The sequence below is a fragment of the Halichoerus grypus genome, chromosome 3, assembly GCF_964656455.1.
Source record: "Halichoerus grypus chromosome 3, mHalGry1.hap1.1, whole genome shotgun sequence".
Classification (NCBI taxonomy): domain Eukaryota; kingdom Metazoa; phylum Chordata; class Mammalia; order Carnivora; family Phocidae; genus Halichoerus; species Halichoerus grypus.
In genome coordinates this window covers 109,928,702-109,950,012 of record NC_135714.1, presented here as the reverse complement: position 1 = coordinate 109,950,012, position 21,311 = coordinate 109,928,702, and the positions used below count along the sequence as shown (strand labels likewise).

The window sequence follows — 21,311 nt, the reverse complement described above, 5'->3', positions numbered from 1 at the left end:
AACAAAGGATTGGAGTTAGAAGATTATTATTTCCTCTAACATGCAGCCCAGCATCATACACAAGCCCTGCATTGTACCGAGTCTTCCATGCTCTGAATGTGCTATTCTGATCAACTTTCTCTGTACATTCTTCATCCATCTTTGGACTATGGTTGTATGTTCTAAGTGTATTAGTCTAAACTACTAAAAGCCATACTGCATTCTTTTAACACTAAAATCAGTGTGGTGAAGCCTTTCTATGCAAGAACACAAAACCTAGGAACTATGGAAAGAAATTAATAAATGTGAACATGTAAAATTTCAGATATCTGCATTTTAAAGTCATAAAATCAATGACAAACAGAAAAATATCTGCAATACTGTGACAAAAGTAATATCCTTAACATATATGTAAAGAATGACTAAATCAACAAAAAAAGTGCAACAGTACAATAGACAAAGAATAAAACTTACAGAAAAGGAAAGACAGATGGCTTTTAAATATTTGAAAAGATGCTCATCCTCATCCATAAGACAAATACAAGCTTAAACCGTAATCGCATATCATTTTTCACCATTTCACAATCATGTCAGATCATGAAGTTTGATGATACATTATGCTGGCACTTCCACACATCACTGATGTAAATGTGTGTTGGTGCAATCTCTTTGGAGCCCAATTTGGCAGTATCTCTCAAAAAATTTTGATGTACATCACCTTTGACCCAGTCGTTCTAAGAATTTATTCTGCAGGTGGTGTACTTGGACCTGGGCAAGTCTGTGCAGGGAAGCGTGTCAAAATACTAATTGCAGCATTGCCTATAATTTTAAAAGATTAAAAGCCACCTAAATGCCCATCCATAGAAAACCAGTTAAATTATGGAGTATCCATACAAGGAAAGTTTGCTGCTGTTAAGGGGAATAAAGTAGGTCTCACATGGAGTCATTTGTAAAGTAGATCATTTAGAAGGAAAAAACCAAGATGAAAAGTGTGTAGAGTACTTTATAATTTTTTAAATAAAAAGAGGTGAGGAAATACATGCATCTATTCTCATTTAGAATTTATTTCTAGAAATATACTTAGAAAATGGAAATAATGATTGTATCTGGAAAGAGGGCTAGGAATGAAGGACAGTGGTGAGAAGGCTTCTTTATGATGTATACTCTATTGTACTGTTAGATTTGTATCTATGATATCAACTCCAATTGATATTTGAAGACTGTTTACCTGTTAGAGCTTTCTTACTATGATCTATCATCATCTTATTACCAATCTTGTGTTGTGCTGGCTCACACTTAGTTTGTATTTTACTCACTTTTCTAGTTAACTTTTTATCTAGATGTTTTTCATCCATCTGTGAAATATGTTTTGGAATTCTAAGTACTGTGTATCACTCTGAGCTATGGAATGTCATATTTGACATGCATATCTCTAGTGTAATACAGGTATTTTAAAGTCTCAAGAGTAAAACAGACATGAACACCAAAAATGACCTCTTACAGGACCCTCTCCAGTAAGATTATTTTCAATAATTGTAAGTTGTGATGCATTATACTTTGTATTAGTGTAAGATTTTCCATAGAAAAAGTAACTATTTACTGATTGTCTATTTTAATTGCAGCTCAGTGTGATTACAGTGCAGAGAAGAAAAGCAGCCTCCATGATGAATCTGGAAAATATTTAAAAATATTCATAGTTCACTCACAGAACTTTAGAATTGGGAAAGCTGTTGGACTAGAAGTGTATTGAAATGGTAAAAACCTGCAGAGAATGGTTAAGGCTTGTGTCATTTTGCATAGGCATTTTCCATTCTGTTTTGAGGGTTATTGGAAAACAGAACAGTGGCAGCTTCCTGTAAGTAAAGAAAATATAACCCTATATTGAGCTTCAGTGGAGAAAAAAGCCAGCTGAGAAGAATTCATTGCCTTCATCAACATGTCTGTTTTTCAATTCCCCCTTCCTTCCCTTGGAAGAGCATAATAATTTTAAAACTATACTAATCATGGGAAAGAGATTTTTAAGATAATGTTAGAATTTTAATATTTCAGGTTCCATGATTTGAGAATTTTACATCTAATTGTTACTCCTAACTCATTTTTTTAAGTTCCCAAGTATCCACTTTATTATAAACTCATAAATGTAATAAATTATGCACTTTCTAAAATGATGCTGTCATGTATTTTAATGTATAATTGTAGTGATTCATTTTTAATTTACATGATTTCCAGTATTTATCATATATTGATATTTAAGAATATGGGAGGTTTTGTTTTTTGTTTTTGCTCTGTTACTGAAAGCAGTACTAATCAAGTGGAATCTTCAAGTCTGAGAATGCGTGGGCATTGAACTATTGCAGTCTAGTTGATTTTCACAGATCCATGTAGTTAGCTCTTCTCTGCTCCTAATTTGAACTTGGGACACCTGCTTTCTGCTGATGAGTGCAGATAAGTGCACATCTGGTTAACAAGTTAGGAAACTATTGCAGTAGTCCAGATAAAAGATAATGAATTGAGTTTGAAGTGACATGAAAACATTCATGTGCAAATATTCAAGCAGCTGTCAGAAGCTTAGGACTGGTGCTAGCAAACCAGGATAGGAAGGGAGTCTTTGGCACGGGACTGAGAATCGAAGCCATGGAGTATAGGAGCTCGCCTGGAGGCTTCATGTGATGTGGCTGACTACCTCTTCCCCTCATTTCTTGTGCTGCAGCTCTGATGGTGGCCTTCTGCTTCCGTCAGTACATCATCCTTCCTCCCCGCAGGATCTCCGTGCCTCTCTTGCCATCTGCACGTTCTTCAGATCACCACTGCTCAGACATCCCTGCCTCAGAGAGCCTTCCAGCCTCCAGACTAGGTTAGGTCCCCTTGTATTTCTCATAACAGTGTGCTGGATTTTTGATTCATAGCACTTGGGAGAATTTGTAATTAACTCTTTTTGAATTTTTTCTTCAATGTCATCAGTCTGCAGACTCCTTGAGAACAAGACCCATGTCTGCTCTCCTTCCTTGTATTCTTAGCAACTCAACATAGTTTCTGGCACACAGAGGGTATTGAATAACTGTTTTATTCAGAAACTGAAAAAGAATTTTTAAGGACAGGACCTTAGAAAATGTCTTCATTTTGTTGTGTGAGTTCAGGGAGAGGAATCCTTGAAGGAGACTGAACAGGAGCAGTGAGAAGGCTGTAGCCAAGAGAATCCAAGATGACAAAAACTAAAGGAGGCAGGGATTCTGATCTTATGTGTAGGAGGGGACAAATGGTTCCTAGTGTCAAATGCCGTGATGAGATGAAATAATACAAATATGATATTTAAATGATAATTAGGCACTTAGCTTACTTTCATTTCCTAAGAATTTTTCATTTGATTGATTCTCTAATGTAAATTTCTTCCCATGTCATTCGCAGACTAATTTCCATGTAATAAGAGTTATGTTCATATTCATGTTTATAGAATATAAAATTTATTTTTAAAAACTTTTAATTAGAGAAGATGTTAGAATTATATCGTACCAAAAAAAAAAATGAGACTGGAGGAGGAAGCACTTCAGAAACTAATGTCATAGACAAATGGAAAGTATGATTATTGTCCTTTTTCAAGAAGAAAATCTAACTTCCCAGACTCATTTCTTCAAGGTAAATCTTTCAGCATAAGCACTTTCTCTGAACTTTGGCCATAGGCACCTACTCTTTACATTTGAATATTGATAACCCTCTCTCCAGTTGGATCTCCTTGAGTACTTAGACAGTCTCCAAGTAAAGGATAGGCTACTGACAGGCAGATGATAGGCCTTTCTTACCTCTGCTGAATTTGAACAGACTTAAGCTGTGTTTACCAACAGAACTGAACATACATGTTATTGTTCTTTCAGAGAAGTTTGTTAGCTAATGATTTCCAATGTAAAAATGTAGTGGAGTTTTTGACTTTTCTTATATTGGTCAGTCTTGCCTTCATTTACAAAGAGTATAAGCATCATTTTTCTGTGAACTGTATTTTAGGAGACAGGGGAAATGAATAGGAAAAAGAAAAGAAATGATGTAAATCTGAAATTGAAGACAACACAGCCAGTTCATTTTATTTATTCATGTTTCTTTATTTGTGTCTCCTTGAAGAAGAAAAGAGATATGATTACTTCTTCTTCCCTTTGTATACAAATATGCAAATTGGGGCAGCCAACAATCTTCTAATTTCTCCTCTGGTGTGATCACTGTAACTACCCCAAATATGGGAGAACATTAGCAACAATTCAGTCATTCGTTTATTCAGCAAATATGAATATTTCATAGCTGCCCAAGCCAACTCTCAGACAAATCAAGGAAGAATGAAAAAATACTTTAAACATTTTGGTATAAATTCTGTTCTTTAACCATAATGTATTTTATCAATTTTTCCAAAATAGCAAATCTGTAATGGGCTTTTTTACAAACATTTTAATCAAAAATAATTGGGTTTTTTTTTAGTTTATTTAAAAATGTATATATAAAAGGGATATGGGCACAGAGAGGAGACAGACACAGCAGTACCCCAGTGTTATGTATGAAATCTGTCCCTTACCAGCCCTTCAGACTTGTTCAAATGTGTGCCTCTGGGGCAGTGTTAACTGTCTTACCTTAGTATTTATATAGAAACTAAATATGTATCTACTTAAATAACAAAAATCATAGGATGGGTGGGAAAGCATCTTTAAAGAAATTTTTTTCAACACTGGCGCTCACCCAGCTACCAAGGAGACAATCTACACTAAGGAAGTGGTCTTGTAGCCCAAGAGTTCAGCACAAAACATGCTCATGTGCCCTACTTTCCTGTAGACACTCCCCATGTACTAGCTCTAACACCACTCTTGTTTCTGCCACTCAAAAAGTAGACTGGAATGTAAGCATATGAGAATAACATTATGGAACTTTGAATCTTCTCTAGTTTATTTCTTTCTAAATACACATTCTTAAAGTTCACTATTTTTAGAAAACAAATTACTGCTGTTATTGGGCACCGCTGTTGAAATTCACTGGGGTGGAGGGGATGGGGGTACTCTCCTGGAGCTGGCCCAGTCCACTTTACAACAATTTTGACCATTAGAAAGTTCTTCCTTACATCAAACTGAGATGTGTCTTTCTGCCTTAGTTCTACCTTGTGCAACAGAGTCTAAGCCATCTTACATGTGGCAGGTCTTTGGCCTTTTGAAAATAATCATCACGTTCTCCCTGCACGTAGTAGACATCTACATTTCCTCAGAGGACTTGGTTTTGAGTCCTTTTGCCAACCAGGCGCTGGCCTCTGAAAGTCCTCCAATCTTCATATATCCTGCTTCATTCATCCAATAAATACTTGTGAGCACCTGCTTTACACCAGGTATGCTTACGATGCATCAGTCTTATGTCCAAAACCAAAAATTATATTCAGGGTGAAAAAAACTATTCCCTTGTTCTAGATCATGACAGAGAGGTGGGGAGAGAGTAAGTGGTAGCTACCTGAGTGGGGAAGACGATGTATTAGAATCCCCAGGGCAAGGGTATGGTTCAAACTACATACCCTTCCCCTTTTCCCAACCCCAAGAACAGTCTGACATAGTCTCTTAGGGAAGCATGCTTTGGGAGTTTACTATAGTTAGTGATTCACGGAAATGTACACATAATTTCTCATTAGTATTTGGAATGAGAAAAAAGAAAATTACTATTCTAGAGTGTGCACTTCCATTAATGCAGCTTAAAATCATGTTCACTTTTTTGGAATTTGAATTTCACTGTTGGAGATATTGAGCATATTGTTGACTCAAATCTTAAAGTCTTTTCCAGAGGTTTTGTTGCTAAGCCAGATCTTTGCCCCAGAAGCCAGACTGGTCATCCATCCCTTTTAAATTTTATTATGTCATTACAGGGTGCTGCTGAGGTCCTTTTAGCTCCAATTCTGTCATCCAGTTTTTTTACTTATAAGCATAGGGACCGTGTCTGCTTTATTTTGTTTTAGTGCTATGTTTCTTGTACCATTGACAACTTTTTATTTATAGCGATGCCATCTATCAATCTGGTAAACATACCACCCATATTTTCATGATCAGCATGAGAAAGATGAGACCTTGACAGATGTGAGTACAGTTGGTCTCTTAGAACACACCAACCACCAGCTCCCATAATGGATAATTAATCAGGATCCATGGGGCCTGGTCATTTCAGCCCGTTTTTAATCTGGCCCATTTACTGCTGCTTCACCATCACAAAAGCATCAAGGAAGACCCAGCATTCTGTCCAGCACAAGTTCCTTTATGCCACAACTGTCATACTTTTCAGATCTAATCTAGTGATCCTGTCCAAGAAGAAAACGTAGTCAGATTTCTTTGTTTAGGATTTATTTATTTATTTGAGAGAGAGGGAGAGAAGCAGACTCCATGCTGAGCGCAGAGCCCCACTCGGGGCTGAGACTATGACCTGAGCCAAAATCAAGAGTCAGCCACTCAACCAACCGAGCCACCTGGGTGCCCCCAGATAGATTTCTTTTTAGTAGATCCATGTAGCAGCCTAGTAATCACTGAGGTTTTTTTATGTTTATTTAAAACCCTTGAAGCTTTTAATATAGCATCATGGAAATTTTCATTCAATATTTTCATCCTATTTTCAAAGAATTAAAAAAATCAGAGCAAATTGTGATGCATAGAAAATCTGTTAGCACTAAGATTTGTGAAAATTAAAAATATGAGACTAGCATCTCCTTTCAAATAAACTATAGGGGATAAAAGAGAATGGGAAAAGTTATAATCATGTTTCTACAAGTAACCAAAAGAATGCATTGGGGAATCTTTTCCTGGATCTACAGTGATCATGCTGATCTGTATGACTACTGTCTATTTATTGAGCACCTGTCATATGTAAGATAGGTGCTGGCATTTTGCATTTATTACCTCTTACAATTCAGCAGACCTGCTGGTTAGGTTTTATCCTTCCCTTTCCAAAGATATAAGGTATTATAAAAGTTAAGCAACTTGCCTCAACTAGTCCTAAGTACTCAAAGTAAAAAAATGCCTTTCAAACATCATGTTGAATACCATGCTTGTTTTAACACAGGAAATCATACAATAGGATATCAACCACCTTACAGTTGTTAAACACAATTTAACATAGTTATGATTTTTTGGTAAATATACTTTTTTTGGGTGAAATTGTTACCACCCCCTAAAGAAATCTGAAAACCTTCAAAAGAGGTTATTCTAACTTCCTTTGCTTAGATCTCTGTTTTCCACTAAAGTTACTTGACTTTTTAGGTTATGGCCAGTTTCTTTTCAAGGTTTGAAAAAATTACCAAATCCCACTAGGTAGGAAGATGCTTTTCCTAAGTTTTCTATGTAATGCAATCTCTTTTGAAGATTTCCAGATTTCTTGAATGAGTGGTAACAATTTCACCAAAAAGTGTCATATGTATCCAAAAGTCATAAATAAGTTTAGCAATTATAAAGTAGTTGATAAAATATTGTATAATTTCTTATGTCAAAACAAGCATAGTGTTTTTAAAGCATGATGTTTGAGAAGTATATTTACTCACTTTGAGTTAAGTACTTGGGACTAGTTGAGGCAAAGATATGATCACAGGGATTTAATCTGAAAAAGAGAAGCTCAAACAATTCAAACAGGAAAGCTGGAGCAGAGCCATAATTAGCGAGAGAAGAAGGAAAGCGCCCTTTGAGGCTGCTACATGGGGGAGGGAAACACCAGAGAAAAAGATTTGCTTCATAAAGAAATTGTATCACACTGGTAATAATCCTGAAATTAGAACCATCAGCCAGATTAGTGGGTAAAATAACCATAATTAACCCATAATTATAAATGCACTATTTCAAACAGCCATATGTAAGCCAAGCAGTAGTGAGAATATCAGGAATACACTAGTGATACATTAGGAATGACACATGTTTTTCTTTTATCTTTGCTATTTAATTTGGCATTGCTTGATCTATTCATTTCTACACTTGATCTTAGCCAAAAGACTGAGAAGTGACGACTTATTTCTAAAAACTAACCAGACTTATTGTACTTTATATCACAAAAATATTGAAGGTTTTACATAGCATCAGTCTAAAGTCTGAAGACATTAGTCTTAATTCTGGATTCATCATCAAGAAACTATGTAATTTTAAATAATTCTCTTTAACTTTCCAAACCGTGTGTTAGGGCATCAGGAGAATTAAGTTTCTGATGGCAGTGTTATTTTCCTGGATCCTATATGCATATATTTTATCTGTAAATATGTGTGTGTGTGTGTGTGTGTGTGTGTGTGTGTGTTACATAAATGTATATGAAATGAAACCAATTCCATTCTCCCTAGAAGGCAGGGACTGACCACAAGCCGATCATGTTGCTCATTATCCATTAGGTTATGTCCAGTCATTCAACTGGTACATGAACATAATGTTTTAAGCCAACATTATTAGCTTTACTTTATAGAAATTCATTGAACTAAAGTCCACATGTATAATCCTCAGTATACTCAAGAACACACGAACTATTTGATGTGAACTATTTTTATATTCTGAGAGGCAGTAGAGCCCAGGGAATTCAGTTGCAGCCTGGCTGAGATTAACTCCCAGCTCTTCCACCAACTGACCTTGAGCAAATGACTCCATTTCTATGCCTCAGTTTCCTCATCTGCGAATTAGATAGTGGTGCCCACCTCACATTGTGAGGGTTAAGCAAATTAAACAAATATTAATGCATAAAATACAGACCAGCGTCTGCCATTTGATAAACCCTTGTAATTATCTTCAGAAGTCTGAAGGGTCCCCCGAAGGCTAAGCGGAATGACAGAATCCGTTTTTATTGCAGGTTTTCACTACGGAGATTGCATTGTCAAGGCTGTAGCTACTGGGGGCGGGGAGAGGGAGGTATAAATTTCAGCAAGACTTGAGTCAAGGAAACAGGGAAAAAGGCTGCTGCTATAATCCAGGCAAGAAATGATGAGGCTTGAACTACACGGCAGGTGGTAGTGGGATTGAGCATAGTGAAAAATACTGAAGTGTGATACAGAGACCTGGCTCACCATGTGGCTGTGGGAGTTAAAGGACGGACTCACAGAGGACTCCCAGGTTTCAGGCGTGGATGACATTCTCTAAGGCAGGACAGGGAAGAGGACGAGCTCCACAGTCTCCAGCGCCTGCGTACAACCAGGAGGAAATGCCCAGTAAGCAGCCCATGAGAACTCAGGAAGAGCTGGATGGCACAGACCTCAAACTACGCAGCAGACAGTAGCTGAAGTCAAGCAAGTTGATACTTTTCAATGACCAGGCAATCTTCTCTTCTACCCCAGACTAGAACACATCATCTAATGCAGTTCTGAGCATTAAAGGGAAATCATATTGAAGATTTCAACCTTGAAGTTAATTGCAAAGTTTGCTGCAGATGGCTAATGTTTCAAAGGTAAAATCTGTTTTCTAAGTGATCTGAGCAAAAACATGAACACGAGTCCCTGGTGCCACATTTCCCATCACATATTGCAGAACTGCCAATGATAGGCCCTTCCTTGGGCTCCTGGGGACTTAACCTACCCGGGGAACTATTGTGGTTATTCAACTTAAGACCTTGCAGGAAGAACCACAGTTATTTCTCTCTGGGGTCTTACTCAGAGCAAGCAACATGGAAGTAAGTAGTCACTAAGGAGGAACAAGGAGAAATAAACAAGCGTTTAGCCAAATGTATGAACAATTCAGGTTTAAAAAAAAAAAACTGGCCAAGATTTTACAAAAATTATAAATTAGGGACAGTAACACCACCCTGTTGTGGCTCATAATCTACAAGAGAATGCAGACTGTAAACCCATGCAGCTTTGCTGTTCCCACCTTAAAGGAAGCTGTGTTTCATGCTATGCTAATTTCTGCCTGTAGTGGTTAAATAAAGACTGTTTCAGGCCAGGAAAACAAAACCAGAAATTAGAACTAGAGTCGAGGCCCAGTTCTGCCAATGCTTATTGTTGTAATCTTGGACCTACCTCCTTTGTGAAACACAGAGATCTCTTCTTTGTCCTAGTGTTGCAGAATTCTGTGATCAAAAGACAGCATTTAATGAAACTACCCTTTGAAAAATTATTTCTGAAGGATCTTAAAGTCTTCCTGTCATTCAGGAATAACATTTCTTGCCTCAGAAGGCTCACTGGTCAACATGTTGGAGAAATCAAGGCCTTGTTCCTACTCACAGTCTGTCATTTACTAAATGCCTACTGCATGCTTTAGATGTTTATGAACTTGCTTGAAATATCACAATAACCCCCGTAAAGGCGGTGGGATGTAATCCTTTTTTACAGAAGGGAAGATGGAGGCTTATGCTGGGTGAGTGACTTGGCAAAGGTCACATGGCTGATAAACTGCAGTTTAAGTTGCTTAGACTCAACAACAGGTTACTTTCAGATCAAAAATTGTATTCTGGAAAGAACTCCAGGTGGGGAAGACTGAAAATTGAACCATTATCATTTTCCAGTGTCTCACCATCAGAGTGGAGCCAGACAGCAGCCCAGTGAATCTGTGCTCTTCCACAATCTTGTTCTGTCCCTACAGTTCTCCTTCCTAAACCATGAGACAGTCGACATACATACACACCCACTCAGGACCGCTATGTCCTCTACATCTTTAAATACTTGGCAAAATCAGATTTCAAAGGACACTTAAAAATGTATTGCAAAATGTACAGCATTTATTCACATACAGACAAAAAGGCACAAATTCTACTAAATAGTTCAACAAAAAAATACAGCTGTCCTCAACTAGTTTTATAAATACTTTCAAAAAGGGGGTAGAAATAAATACAGGATTGGGCCATGTAATATAAAATAGTCATCTCTACATATACTTTGTTTAATTTCTGATTTTTTTAACTCTTCATGCACCTTTTTTTTTTTCCAATTTTAGCTGAATGGACACCAAGCTAGGCACATAGTGAAAAATCCTCTGTACAAGGTTACAAATGTAATGACAAGTTTGTCCATTTCAAAATAATTAAGATTTGTACACAACACATAGAACCCTTCATTTCGATTTTGTGTTTATAACCTAACAAATGACATTCCAGGCAACTTTACAAAAGTTTAACTAGCCTACATTTTGACATAATACATTGATCATAATCAAAGATACTTCTTGGTCAGGATGCACAAGGAAAGATAAAGCTTCAAAGAAAAGAAACGAAAAAGCAGAGCGAATGGCTCGTCCTGAAGAGAGTGCAAGTGGGTGGGGTGGTTGGGTGCTGCGGACGGCCGCCTCATACAGAGGTCCCAGCAGGACATGAACTAACTTCCAAAGCTATCATTACACTGTCAGAGAAACCGTGCTCTATACCATTTGCATTTCAAAGCAGGAATAAAAAGTGTGGGCTTTTTATTTTTGTGTTTTGTTTTTGTGTGGGTTTTTATTTTTTTTTTGTTTTGTTTTGTTTTTTTTTTTTTGGTTCAGCATAACTTGGAACGTTTGAAAGCTTTTCAACCTAAATGTGGGGAAAAAACAGGTAAGGCATTATTTTTGCACAAAACTAGCATTCCTAAATAGTGCAAATGAATCTGGTACCTCTTAAAATGGTGAGAGGTCATATACTTACTAAAATTTAGATTTTCTTTCTATGGCTTGACAAGATTACCCCTCTATATATTCTACTCTCACCCAGAGCTGTCGCTGTGATCAAAAGGTAACTGTAAAAAGTGTCCACCTTCTTCTGTATCCAGCAAAAAGGTTTTTGCTCATATGCAAAAAATCTGATTTTTAAATTATGCTATGAGTGAATGTACACCTTGGATTCATTAAGAAACTCCTAATATCTGTAGCAACAGCTTATCTGGACAGCAGTCTTTCAAAATGAGCCCCATAGCTCAAAAATAGTCAATCTAAAAACCTGGGTCATTCTTTCCCCTCCCCTGAATTAGCTACTAAAATGTATTCGAAAAGTTAAGACTTGGTTTGAAAATGTCATACATACAATGGGGATGCATCAGATCTACTATTTGATCATCCGATAAAACTTGCATAGCAAGATGGAATTCAATAAGCCTTTTTTGCTGTTGACAATCACCTGGAAGACTTGAAAGGTAACTACAGAACTCAAAGCATCACTCGTTAAGTATCAGAATGTCCCTGCCACATGGAAACAGATGTATAAATGAATCAGGAATCTGAATACTGGTATTAACAAACTAAGGATAATTTAGGGGAAGTTGGGCTTGTTCCAAGTGCCCATAATTCTAAATTTCATTGCTATTTAAACTTTCCTTCTCTTAAGTTTGATTCACAACTACATTGAATTCCAAAGAAAATTAACAGGACCTTAACACTATCCACTGTCTTAATACATACGCACTACAGTGAGTGCAAAAAACAGAACATTTGTACTCAAATTTAATGCTAAATTCATTATTGCTGATAACTTACTAGTTATTGCCATTTGCAATTAGAAAGTCCAAGTTACGAATTGGAGCTTAGAACTCTGACTCCGGGAAACCTATTACACTTCAGTCTCTTTCCCGTATAACCTTGGTCAAAGGTAAGAGGTTATCGCAACTTATTGCCTTTCTATTATTTTTAAAATATAACCTATTATGCTTTTTTTTGCTTTTTTTTTTTTTTTTTGCTTTTCCTTTTTCTTAAGGAATCCGTTCATGCTGGAAGCCCAGATTCCCCAACATATGCACTAGTGGTTGGCTCTGGGAAGTGTGTCACCAGAGTCTGGAAGTTCATCGCTTGAACTTGAATAGCCATTTGTATTGTTGGAAGCCAGATGGCCAGGTATTGCCAGAGGCCAGGGAGATCCCAAGCTGGCCCGAAAGGCAGTTGTTAGGGAGGAGGAAGGTCAAGAGGACAGGTAAAAACAGGACCAACTGCCCTTTCTCACAGAACTTTCTAACGGCTTCACTCTCCACCAGTCCCATACCCACAACACACTCACTCCAGTGCTTCAGGCAGTGGGACCTTGCTACATGGACCCTAAATCTGCAAGCCGCAGCAGCTCCGCCCTGCCCCTTCAGATCTTCAAGTACTGACCTTTTTCTAAATGCTCTCTTCCCCGTGTGCTGTTCTGATTTACACATGAATTCCCTAGAGTTACGGAAGCTTCAGAGCTTGCTGCCTCGGACTACAATGCAAGAAAACAGCCTTGTGGGCCCGAGCATAAATACGACTTCAACATCTGCCACAGTCCTAGAAAGTAAGTTTTATGGGCTATTAAGTGGTGCGTGAGGGTTTCTCAAGAACTGCATCTGATTCCCCATATTCAGGTAACCAAGAGTTTGTGCTTTGGGAAGAATACAGAGGGCAATACAAACTCAGGAGGCTTCCGGAAGCCTTGCCCTCTCTAAAGACTTATTTCATTCATTCTTATTGTAGTGTTTAACTCAGCCTCTAGTCTTAGTGTCTGACGGTTACAATCTACTCTTGTGTTTCCTCAACAAGTTGCAGATAACACACTTCTCACAACAATGATTTATAAATGACTCTGGAAAAAAAAAAACTCAATCTGACTTGCAAGTAAATGTGTTTGTGTAGCTCAGGAGTGACGGGGTTCTGCCCATCCCCCACGTCCGAGCTCTGGTCTGGCAACTCCACGACAAGCCCGCCGCGCTCCCACGCCATCTCGGTTTCATCAAGAGGCCAAGATGCTTCTCCTGATAATGTCTGTCCTCCGGCTGATGGTGCTGCTGGCGTGCAGACATTTCTTTTCTGATGCCTCACTCTCTGAGTCACTCATCTCTACGTCAGGGACATACCCGTCGTTCTCACTGTCAGATTTTAATTGGTTTTTTGCCCTTTCCTTGGCTGGAACTCGGCCTAAGCCCAAATAGGGGTAGTCTGAGTGCTGGTGGCAGGCGCCCTCGTGGGCCTCTCCCTGCTGCTGCCGTTCCCCCTTCTTTGGAATCCGGAATCCTCCCCAGTTTTTCACGGGGCTGGCAGGCGTTGTAGGCACTTGGACTGCAGTCTGGTTATAGTTTACTTTGACGAGGGAGCCGTTGCACTTGGGCACTAGCTCCTTCCTCGTGCCAGGCGCTGACTGCCCCGCTCCCGGGGAGGCGGCAGCTCTGGTGTTGTCCAGGTGCCTCTGGGACACGTCTGTGGACCTGAGAGGCTTGTGACTCTGCTTACAAGGTCTGTCCTTTAAGTCTCCCTTACTGAGATCACAATGAAAACGATGGTCTCTTCTGTCCCCATGGTCTGGCATCACCACCCCGTTTTTCTGTTGTGCTGATAGGAGACGTGCTTCTGCAAAGGTCTTCTCAAAACTCAAAAAGCTCTCTGGGACCACCATCCCCTCCCTTCTCGCACACAGGTCCGGCTGCTTCAGGAGGGTTTTGCCTCTACTCCCAGTGCTGTTCTGCAGTGGATCTCGCTTATGGGGCTTTTTCAGCGAGTGAACCAAGGAAGTACCCATTTGCTTCCTGAAGAACGCAGAATGCCACTTCAAGTCCTCTATCTTGGGAGCATCAGGGCCCACAGAAGGGCTGTTAAACAAAAGCATGTTTTCCAGTGAGGAGGACGAGCAGGAAGAAGAAGGCACACCTATGAACATACAACCACAAAGGGAGAAAAATTACAGAAGCAGATCCATAAATATAAAATTCTAGGTCCTTAGCATGGCCCTATTAATGCAAACTTCCCACCCAACAGGACTACATACAACCACCCAGTCTAAAAAAATTTATACAAAAATATTACCTGCCTTGGGAATCTGCATTCAGTCTGCAGGCTCAATTTAATATGCTCTATTTTCTAAAATAGCTGAAGCTCACCAAAGTTTTCATGAGACCTCTTTCCAAGAAAACCATTTTCCTTCAAACAAAATAAGTGATCTGATTTTCAAAGAGGAATCCACGCAGAATCCTCCTGGTCGAAAGCACTGCCTCTGCCCCTGCACCTGGTTAGGCACCTGCCTCCCCGACAAGACTGAGAGCACCTCAAGGGCAGCAACTGGGGCTTTAAAGTTTCCTTCTCCAGGGGCACCTGGCTGGTATCTGACTCTTGATTTTCAGCTCGGGTCATGATCTCTGGGTCGTGGTGAGCCCTGCGTCGGGCTCCACGGTCAGCGCGGAGTCCGCTCGAGATTCCCTCTCTCTGCCTCTGCCCCTCCCCCTTGCGTGCTCTCTTGCATTTGCGCTGTGTCTCTCAAATAAACAAATAAATGAAAATCTTTAGAGTTTCTTTCTCCAAAGTACATATACCCCTGGGGGGCTATCATGAGGATAAATAACTAAATACATGAAATGAGAAAGAAAGGTGTTTAAAATCATTCTTGACACATAGTAAATATCTTTTAAAATTATATACAAAGCCTATTTGTGGAATTAAACTGAACTGTCATCCAATGTGAGGAGAAGGTAAAATGGTGTTTTGCGAACATTTCTGCTGCAAATCACAATAACTAAATTTCACAATGTAACCCAGTAAGAGCTCCCGTTTCATGGAACCATATTAGCCGTCCCCGTGTGATGTAGCACTGACACGTCATTTGCTTTAATGCTGGTGGTGACCCACCGAATTCATCTCACAACCAACTAATGAACCATAACCCTCAGTGTGAAAAACACTGAGTGAATTCATAACACACTGGAGGTTATCACAAGGACCACGTTTCTGTAAGAGCCTCCAGGACATCTATAAAGAGCTGTTTTCATGTTCTGTCTCCCATAAGGTATAAACCACCAGGAAAACAAGGCTGTGCCAGGCAGGAGCCTGGACGAGACCTCCCTGCTCCACAGATACGGACACCACACGTGAACAGAGCAGAGCGAGCAGCTCCGAACACGAAAGTGCCAGTGGGCGCCACAGGGGAGGGAGTTCTACAGTCTGCAGGGCCGGGGACACCCGCCTTCTCAAGGATCAAACCTTACGGTCAACCTTCACGCCACACTTCTATTTCTCTTCCACAGTCACCTACTGTGGGAAAGCAAAGGTAAGAGGGACTGACATTTTCTAAACCCCGATTTCCATCTACCTGGGGTCCATGTCTCTGAAAAGTCTCGGACTCATGACCCGGAAGCACTGTCCCCACTGACGACAAGCTTATCCAGCAGAACGGCCCTGCCCGTTCCCAGCTTCACACAGACGTCTAAACCATGGACCCTGACCGACACGTCTAAGTCATGGCCATCTCCTCCTCACCTGGAACCATCTATCTTACAAGACAGGAGATCCACTTGGGGCATGAGTAAGAACACAACTGAAAGTCTAAAACTGGAAAAACGGGGAGGGGGGGGTTGGCATCCTAAAGGGTTTCCACTTCATTCCCTGTGGCAGCCTGCAGAAAGATTAATGTTGCTTTCAACCCATCACACTTAGTATGGTTCGTATCTCAGAGGGGAGGGAGGGTTTACCTTTTCCGGAAGAGCAGGATTTCATTACAGCTGTGTTACGCAAAACACTTCCTAACCTGGTGAAGAATCTCAGTCACTTAACCCAAGTAAAAACCTCAGCTATGAAATGCAAAAAGCTGCCGGCAATATCCATGAAAAATGACTCTTAAGTGAAATCAGATGAAAATGCTCTTTACAGCTTATTTTTAGGAGTAATCACTCATTACAGAACAACCTCACAAGAGTCACAGAAAGCCCGCCAACGGCCCAACGCGCATTGGCGGCCCCGCTCAGCGGCGGCACTGGGGCTAGCGGCTCTGCGGGCGGCCTCGCCCGTGGGCTGGTGACAGAGGCCACAAAGGCAAAGGATGAAACAGGTCCGTTTATTTGCACTCAAGTAGGAATAACGAATGAAAGTTCACTTGAAACAATCTGAATCAAACTGCTTTCTTTCACTTCTGAACCCTCCTTACAAAAATTTAAGTTTTACAACTGTAAGCTCTAGCTAATGATACATCTGGAAAATATTTCTTCTCAGGAAGAAAATACCTAAGGTAACATTAGTAAGTTAATGCCATTAGTATTAACTATGTAACACCTCAAGAATATCATTCAAAACTCCCTAAAGCTTGTTTCTCTTTGTTCAGCTGACCAGTTGACGTCTAGTTCCATACATCTGGTTAGTTTTAGGTAAACCAGAATTTGGATTCCAATATAACAGGTTATAACCACTTCTCTGTTGATTCTGTGTGTCAGTCATCTACAGAGACAAAAAGCCACAGAAGCAGGAAAAGGAGGCCTTCTGTGGCCACACAAGGCACGCGCTGCCCGGGGCAGGGCAGGGCCGCAGAGACTGGCTCCCGAAGACCCGAGACCTGCCGCTCCACTCAGCGGATCTCCTTCCCTGAGAGCCTCCCGATGCCTGCTCTGCAGGATTCACACTCACAGAATGTCGGTGCTCAGAGACCCGTGAGAGGTCGGGATTCTGAACCCAGCCCCCTCTTACAGATCGGAGTCCCACAGAGGTTCAAGGACTTGCCCTACTGTGCACCCCATCTCCAAGTAACAGATGTGCTCTCCAGAACGGAGGAAGTATGTAGCTTAGTTTCCTTTTTCACTCTGCCTAGCCCAGAGCAATGTAAAAGAGAAGGCACTAAATAAATACTTGGTGCTGAATCTCAAAAATATCCACACTTCCACCTACACCAAAACGTCCACTGTGAATGTTATCTCAACATGGATGTGTGCCTTAAGTACACGGTCTTAACATATCTTATTTACCGCACGTTAGAGGTAGATCCAAAGACTAGATAATCTGTAAGTCTCTGTAGGTATCCCCATGACACTTTACATTTATCAAGTGCTTTGCAACACACTAGAGAAGTTGTTGTTTCATTCGAGTCTCACAAGAGCTCCCAGTGAGCCTGAGAGATCATCCTCACGTTACACAGGAGGAAATGGGGGAGGCTCCGAAAACCTGGGCTTGCTTGTGTTGGGTCTGTAAATAGGGGATATAGGATTCAACCCCTATTTGAGGTCAAATTCAAAGCCCTTTTCCCTATACCGTGATGCTTCAGATGCCCAAAGATTTTCTTTGAATAGGAAAGTCTGTGCTTCTCAGATTTCTCCTGTAGCATACATAAAAGAAAATTAAAGAAACTATTATTTTTTTCCTTCCCAGAACGTGAAGGCTTACAAACCCCTGCACTACTGTTTGACCTACAAGAGCTTAATGCATACCTGAAACTCTTTCTTGCTCCAAGAGCTTAGTGTAAAGATTGAATATCTGTTCCTGGACTTTGCACACAGACCGCTTAATCTTTTCCCTGCGGGTCACCATGTAAGTGAGGTTCCGAACCTAGAACGTAGAGAATAAAGACGCTAAGTAAGCAACACATCATAATGGTACTTTGGTGTTTTTTTCTTTACCCGAGATCGTGTCCTACTAAGGCCGTGAGTGACATCTGAAATCAAGATGTACTTCAACATTTTATCCAATCTCTAAACTACTTTTGGGCTGCTAACTAGGATTCCACACACACCCCTCCATGGAAGCAGCAGCAACATGGAAGAGAGATGGGAGGGGGACCTCAAACGAAAGCCCTGCCTCCTCCACCACACCCAGCCTGAGGCTCATCCCAGCAGAGAAGACCACTGGGGTCCAAGTCCAGACGTGCCACCTCTTGCCCAAGGACTCTGCTTACCACCCCTCCGTAGCCGCTGCCCATGAATTCTATGATGGAAGGCCTTCGAGCAGTTCAGAAGCCACTTTATCAAGCAGCTCCTGAGGATGGAATTAGGGAAGCACAGTGTCAAGGGCCATCAGAGGAGCACCCCTCCCCCACCCCCCGCCCAAAATTATCCCTGCACCGAGCCCACGAGAGGACCAAACGGGCACCAAGAATCCAAGGAAACTTCTCTGTCAACTGGACAGTATCTGAAATGCGTGGAGCTCACCGGTAGCTAATGTGTTCCTCTAGGATGTAAAGCTAGGAAGTCTCCTCGCTCTGCCATTGCTGTGCTGTCAACATCTCAAGTCCAACTCCCTGTATCACCACCCCTCAGCCGCCACTGCCCTCTTCCACATTCATTTGTAAGTAACTAAAAAGACCCAAGTGCTAAGAGCTCCACCTTGTATCTGACTGCAGTCACTGGGGACCCCACGTATATGCCCACTAACCAATACTAACTCATCGACCCCTAAATTTGTTGCCCATTTTTAAAGCCACCTGTGACCAGTTGATACGAAAACAAACTAGTCAATAAGTGCCCTTAAATCCTCAGTCCCCAAACCTACTGGGAAACCAGACTAGATTGCACGCGCCTGAAAACACAAATGTCAAATGCAACACCCCAGAGCTACAATTAAACCTCTCCACAAGATGAAGACCCCTAGAGCCCCGGAACAGCTCAGCAGTGGGAGTACAGGGCCTCCGTCCCAGGCATGACGACACTCCCCTCAAAACGTTTCCTGAGGCGCGGGCAACCCCGTTCCCTGCCACCTCGACCATACAAGCTGAAGGGTCCCCGACCTCTTACGTAAGGAAGGATGGCAACAAGCCCCCCACACAGGACTCTGCACTTTTGGCTTCTGTGCAAGCACCTCCCCTAAGGTTTCCAGTCTTTTCTGAACCCTAAGCGTTCCAGCCCTTCTCCCCTGTGTTCCCGGCTGTCTCGTCTGCAAGAGGACAGGAGGCATAGACAGGAACGGGCTGGGGGCTGGCTCGCACATTTGCATCGTGGCGGAGTTTCCGGGCCTAACGCAGGAGCACCCAGTCAGGCTTCTGCTGACCCTCATCAACTCGCCGACTACTTAGGATCCTCCTAACAGCTCTTCCTGATGTATAGACATGTGTGCGCTTGTGTGTGTAATCTTGGAATTAAAGAATTGAGAAGAAAATCACTCTCCCTGTCTCAGAGTAAATACTATTTTGGTGTAATTCACCCTGGCTAGAGCCTGTTCTGACAGCCTCAGAGCTCCAGGCCAGGAAGAAGATGTCCTTTATAAAAATCTGGACCAATTTGGGGATGAAGTGGCTCACAGGCTATTGTCTTTGATAAGTATTGTTCCACGGGGGCGGGGAGGGGGGGGGGAGGCTTAAAGTGAAAGCTCAGGAAGAGGAAGAGGCAAGACCTAGATCTGTATCGCAGATTAAAAACTTTTGGCCAACGGTTTTTACATCAAGGAATCTGACTTCTGGAAATAGGAAATAGAAACAAATTCTGACCTCCTAGGAGCAGATGAGGTTATTACTCTATTCAAGTCAGATGTACAGCCAAGATACTTAGATCTCTCTGACTTGAAAGTATCCATGAAAACAGAAACTAGGAAAACCAGGGTACCTGAACTTTGCATACTATTTAAATTTAATTCTGATAGCTTCAACCACTATCCCCAGGAAAGGCTCCCACAATGGCCGCTAGGTGGGAAAATTCCTTCTATTCCCCCCGTGATCTCTGATGAGAAACCTCTACCTGTAACCCCAAAAAGCTAAGGCCAGGGGGGATTTTCATTGGGACAGATCAACCCCTGAATAACCCAGGCCCGGCTGACCACATTTAGACTAGTGAGTGCCCTAAACCTTCCCTCCTTTATGCACAAAGCACTCCTCACAGGACAACGTCCACCAGCAGCCCCGGCTGTGCCTGGGGGCTTGACCCTGGAAACAGGCCCTGCTCGGCCCTTCCCGTGCGCCGCTCAACCAAACGTCCTCCCCTGCTTCATCCTCTCTGAGCTGCCAGCAAGGAGTTACCAGAAAAAGAAGTTCATGGGTGCACTCTCACACCATGCTAAACCAGAGTCAGGCTTTCCCCAAAAGCAGTGATTCTCAAACACACGTGGGACCCCTCAAACACAGAATGCTGGCCACTAACCCCCCGTCCCAGCTTCTGGAGTCAGAGGTGGGGTCCAAAACTTGGCACTTCTGTTAAGTTTCCAGGTACTGCTGCTGCTGCTGATTGGGGCCCACACTCCGAGAACCACTGTCCTCAGGAATTCAAGAATGGCCTCAAGGGGTTTTCCTGAATCCCAAACACTGTTCGCACACTAGAGCTCAACATGCCTTTTGTTCAGGGACAACTGTAGCCTCCATCAGATTCTCAGTGGTGACCATTCCACTGAGTGGTGAGTAGGACAGTCTCCCACGAGCTGGCCCTTTCGGATGAGCTAGCCAGCCACACGTGCAGAGGGGGCAGGTCTTTGAGTAAGTTCTCACTTGCTGAACTGTTTACTGCATCTTGTAAAAGACAACGTCTAGGGGAAACGGATCCCACCAGAGTGAAGTGGCGGCCCTGGGAACTTGACCTAGCCATGGACTACACATCAGCAATTATGTCTTCTTAAAGATGGGGGTTCCCAAACCCTCCTAAAATGCACTCCTGCCACCTAACTTTCCCATCCAGAACTGTACCCAGGTGTGGAATGCCCCGAGGTGTGTATTTCCAAGAAAGAGCTATTAACGTTATCGTTCATCAGTTGTTCGCATTTCTAATGAAGGCTACTCATTTGTCAGTTTAGGATTGACCACAGCCTTGATTATAA

The 21,311-nt window shown here is 41.6% G+C and overlaps 2 protein-coding genes and 1 long non-coding RNA gene across 18 annotated transcripts in view; 2 read left to right on the top strand and 1 right to left on the bottom strand.

Moving 5' to 3' along the window:
* The window catches only part of SCLT1 (sodium channel and clathrin linker 1), a 202,189-nt gene extending 192,592 nt beyond the window's left edge, over positions 1–9,597 (top strand). For 6 of the 8 annotated variants that reach the window (XM_078069234.1, XM_078069233.1, XM_078069235.1 and 3 more), the window contains one exon: positions 1,602–2,138. In XM_078069234.1, coding sequence (XP_077925360.1) covers positions 1,602–1,664 — 63 coding nt within the window. In that variant the 3' untranslated portion in view covers positions 1,665–2,138. Of the gene's footprint in view, positions 1–1,601; positions 2,139–9,265 lie in introns of those variants that run through there. The other 2 variants (XR_013446457.1, XM_078069232.1) reach the window with 2 other exon arrangements.
* Positions 9,598–10,619: 1,022 nt separating this feature from the next.
* JADE1 (jade family PHD finger 1) overlaps positions 10,620–21,311 on the bottom strand; it is a 59,086-nt gene continuing 48,394 nt past the window's right edge. For all 9 annotated transcript variants that reach the window (XM_036079435.2, XM_036079428.2, XM_036079432.2 and 6 more), the window contains 2 exons: positions 18,011–18,128; positions 10,620–14,480 (listed from right to left, as the gene is read on the bottom strand). In XM_036079435.2, the coding sequence (XP_035935328.1) occupies positions 13,570–14,480; positions 18,011–18,128 (1,029 nt within the window). In that variant the 3' untranslated portion in view covers positions 10,620–13,569. The remainder of the gene's footprint in view (positions 14,481–18,010; positions 18,129–21,311) is intronic.
* Positions 14,476–19,673, top strand: LOC118527583 (uncharacterized). Its single transcript, XR_004913183.2, has 2 exons — positions 14,476–17,362; positions 17,952–19,673. It is a non-coding gene; the product is annotated as an uncharacterized LOC118527583 (long non-coding RNA).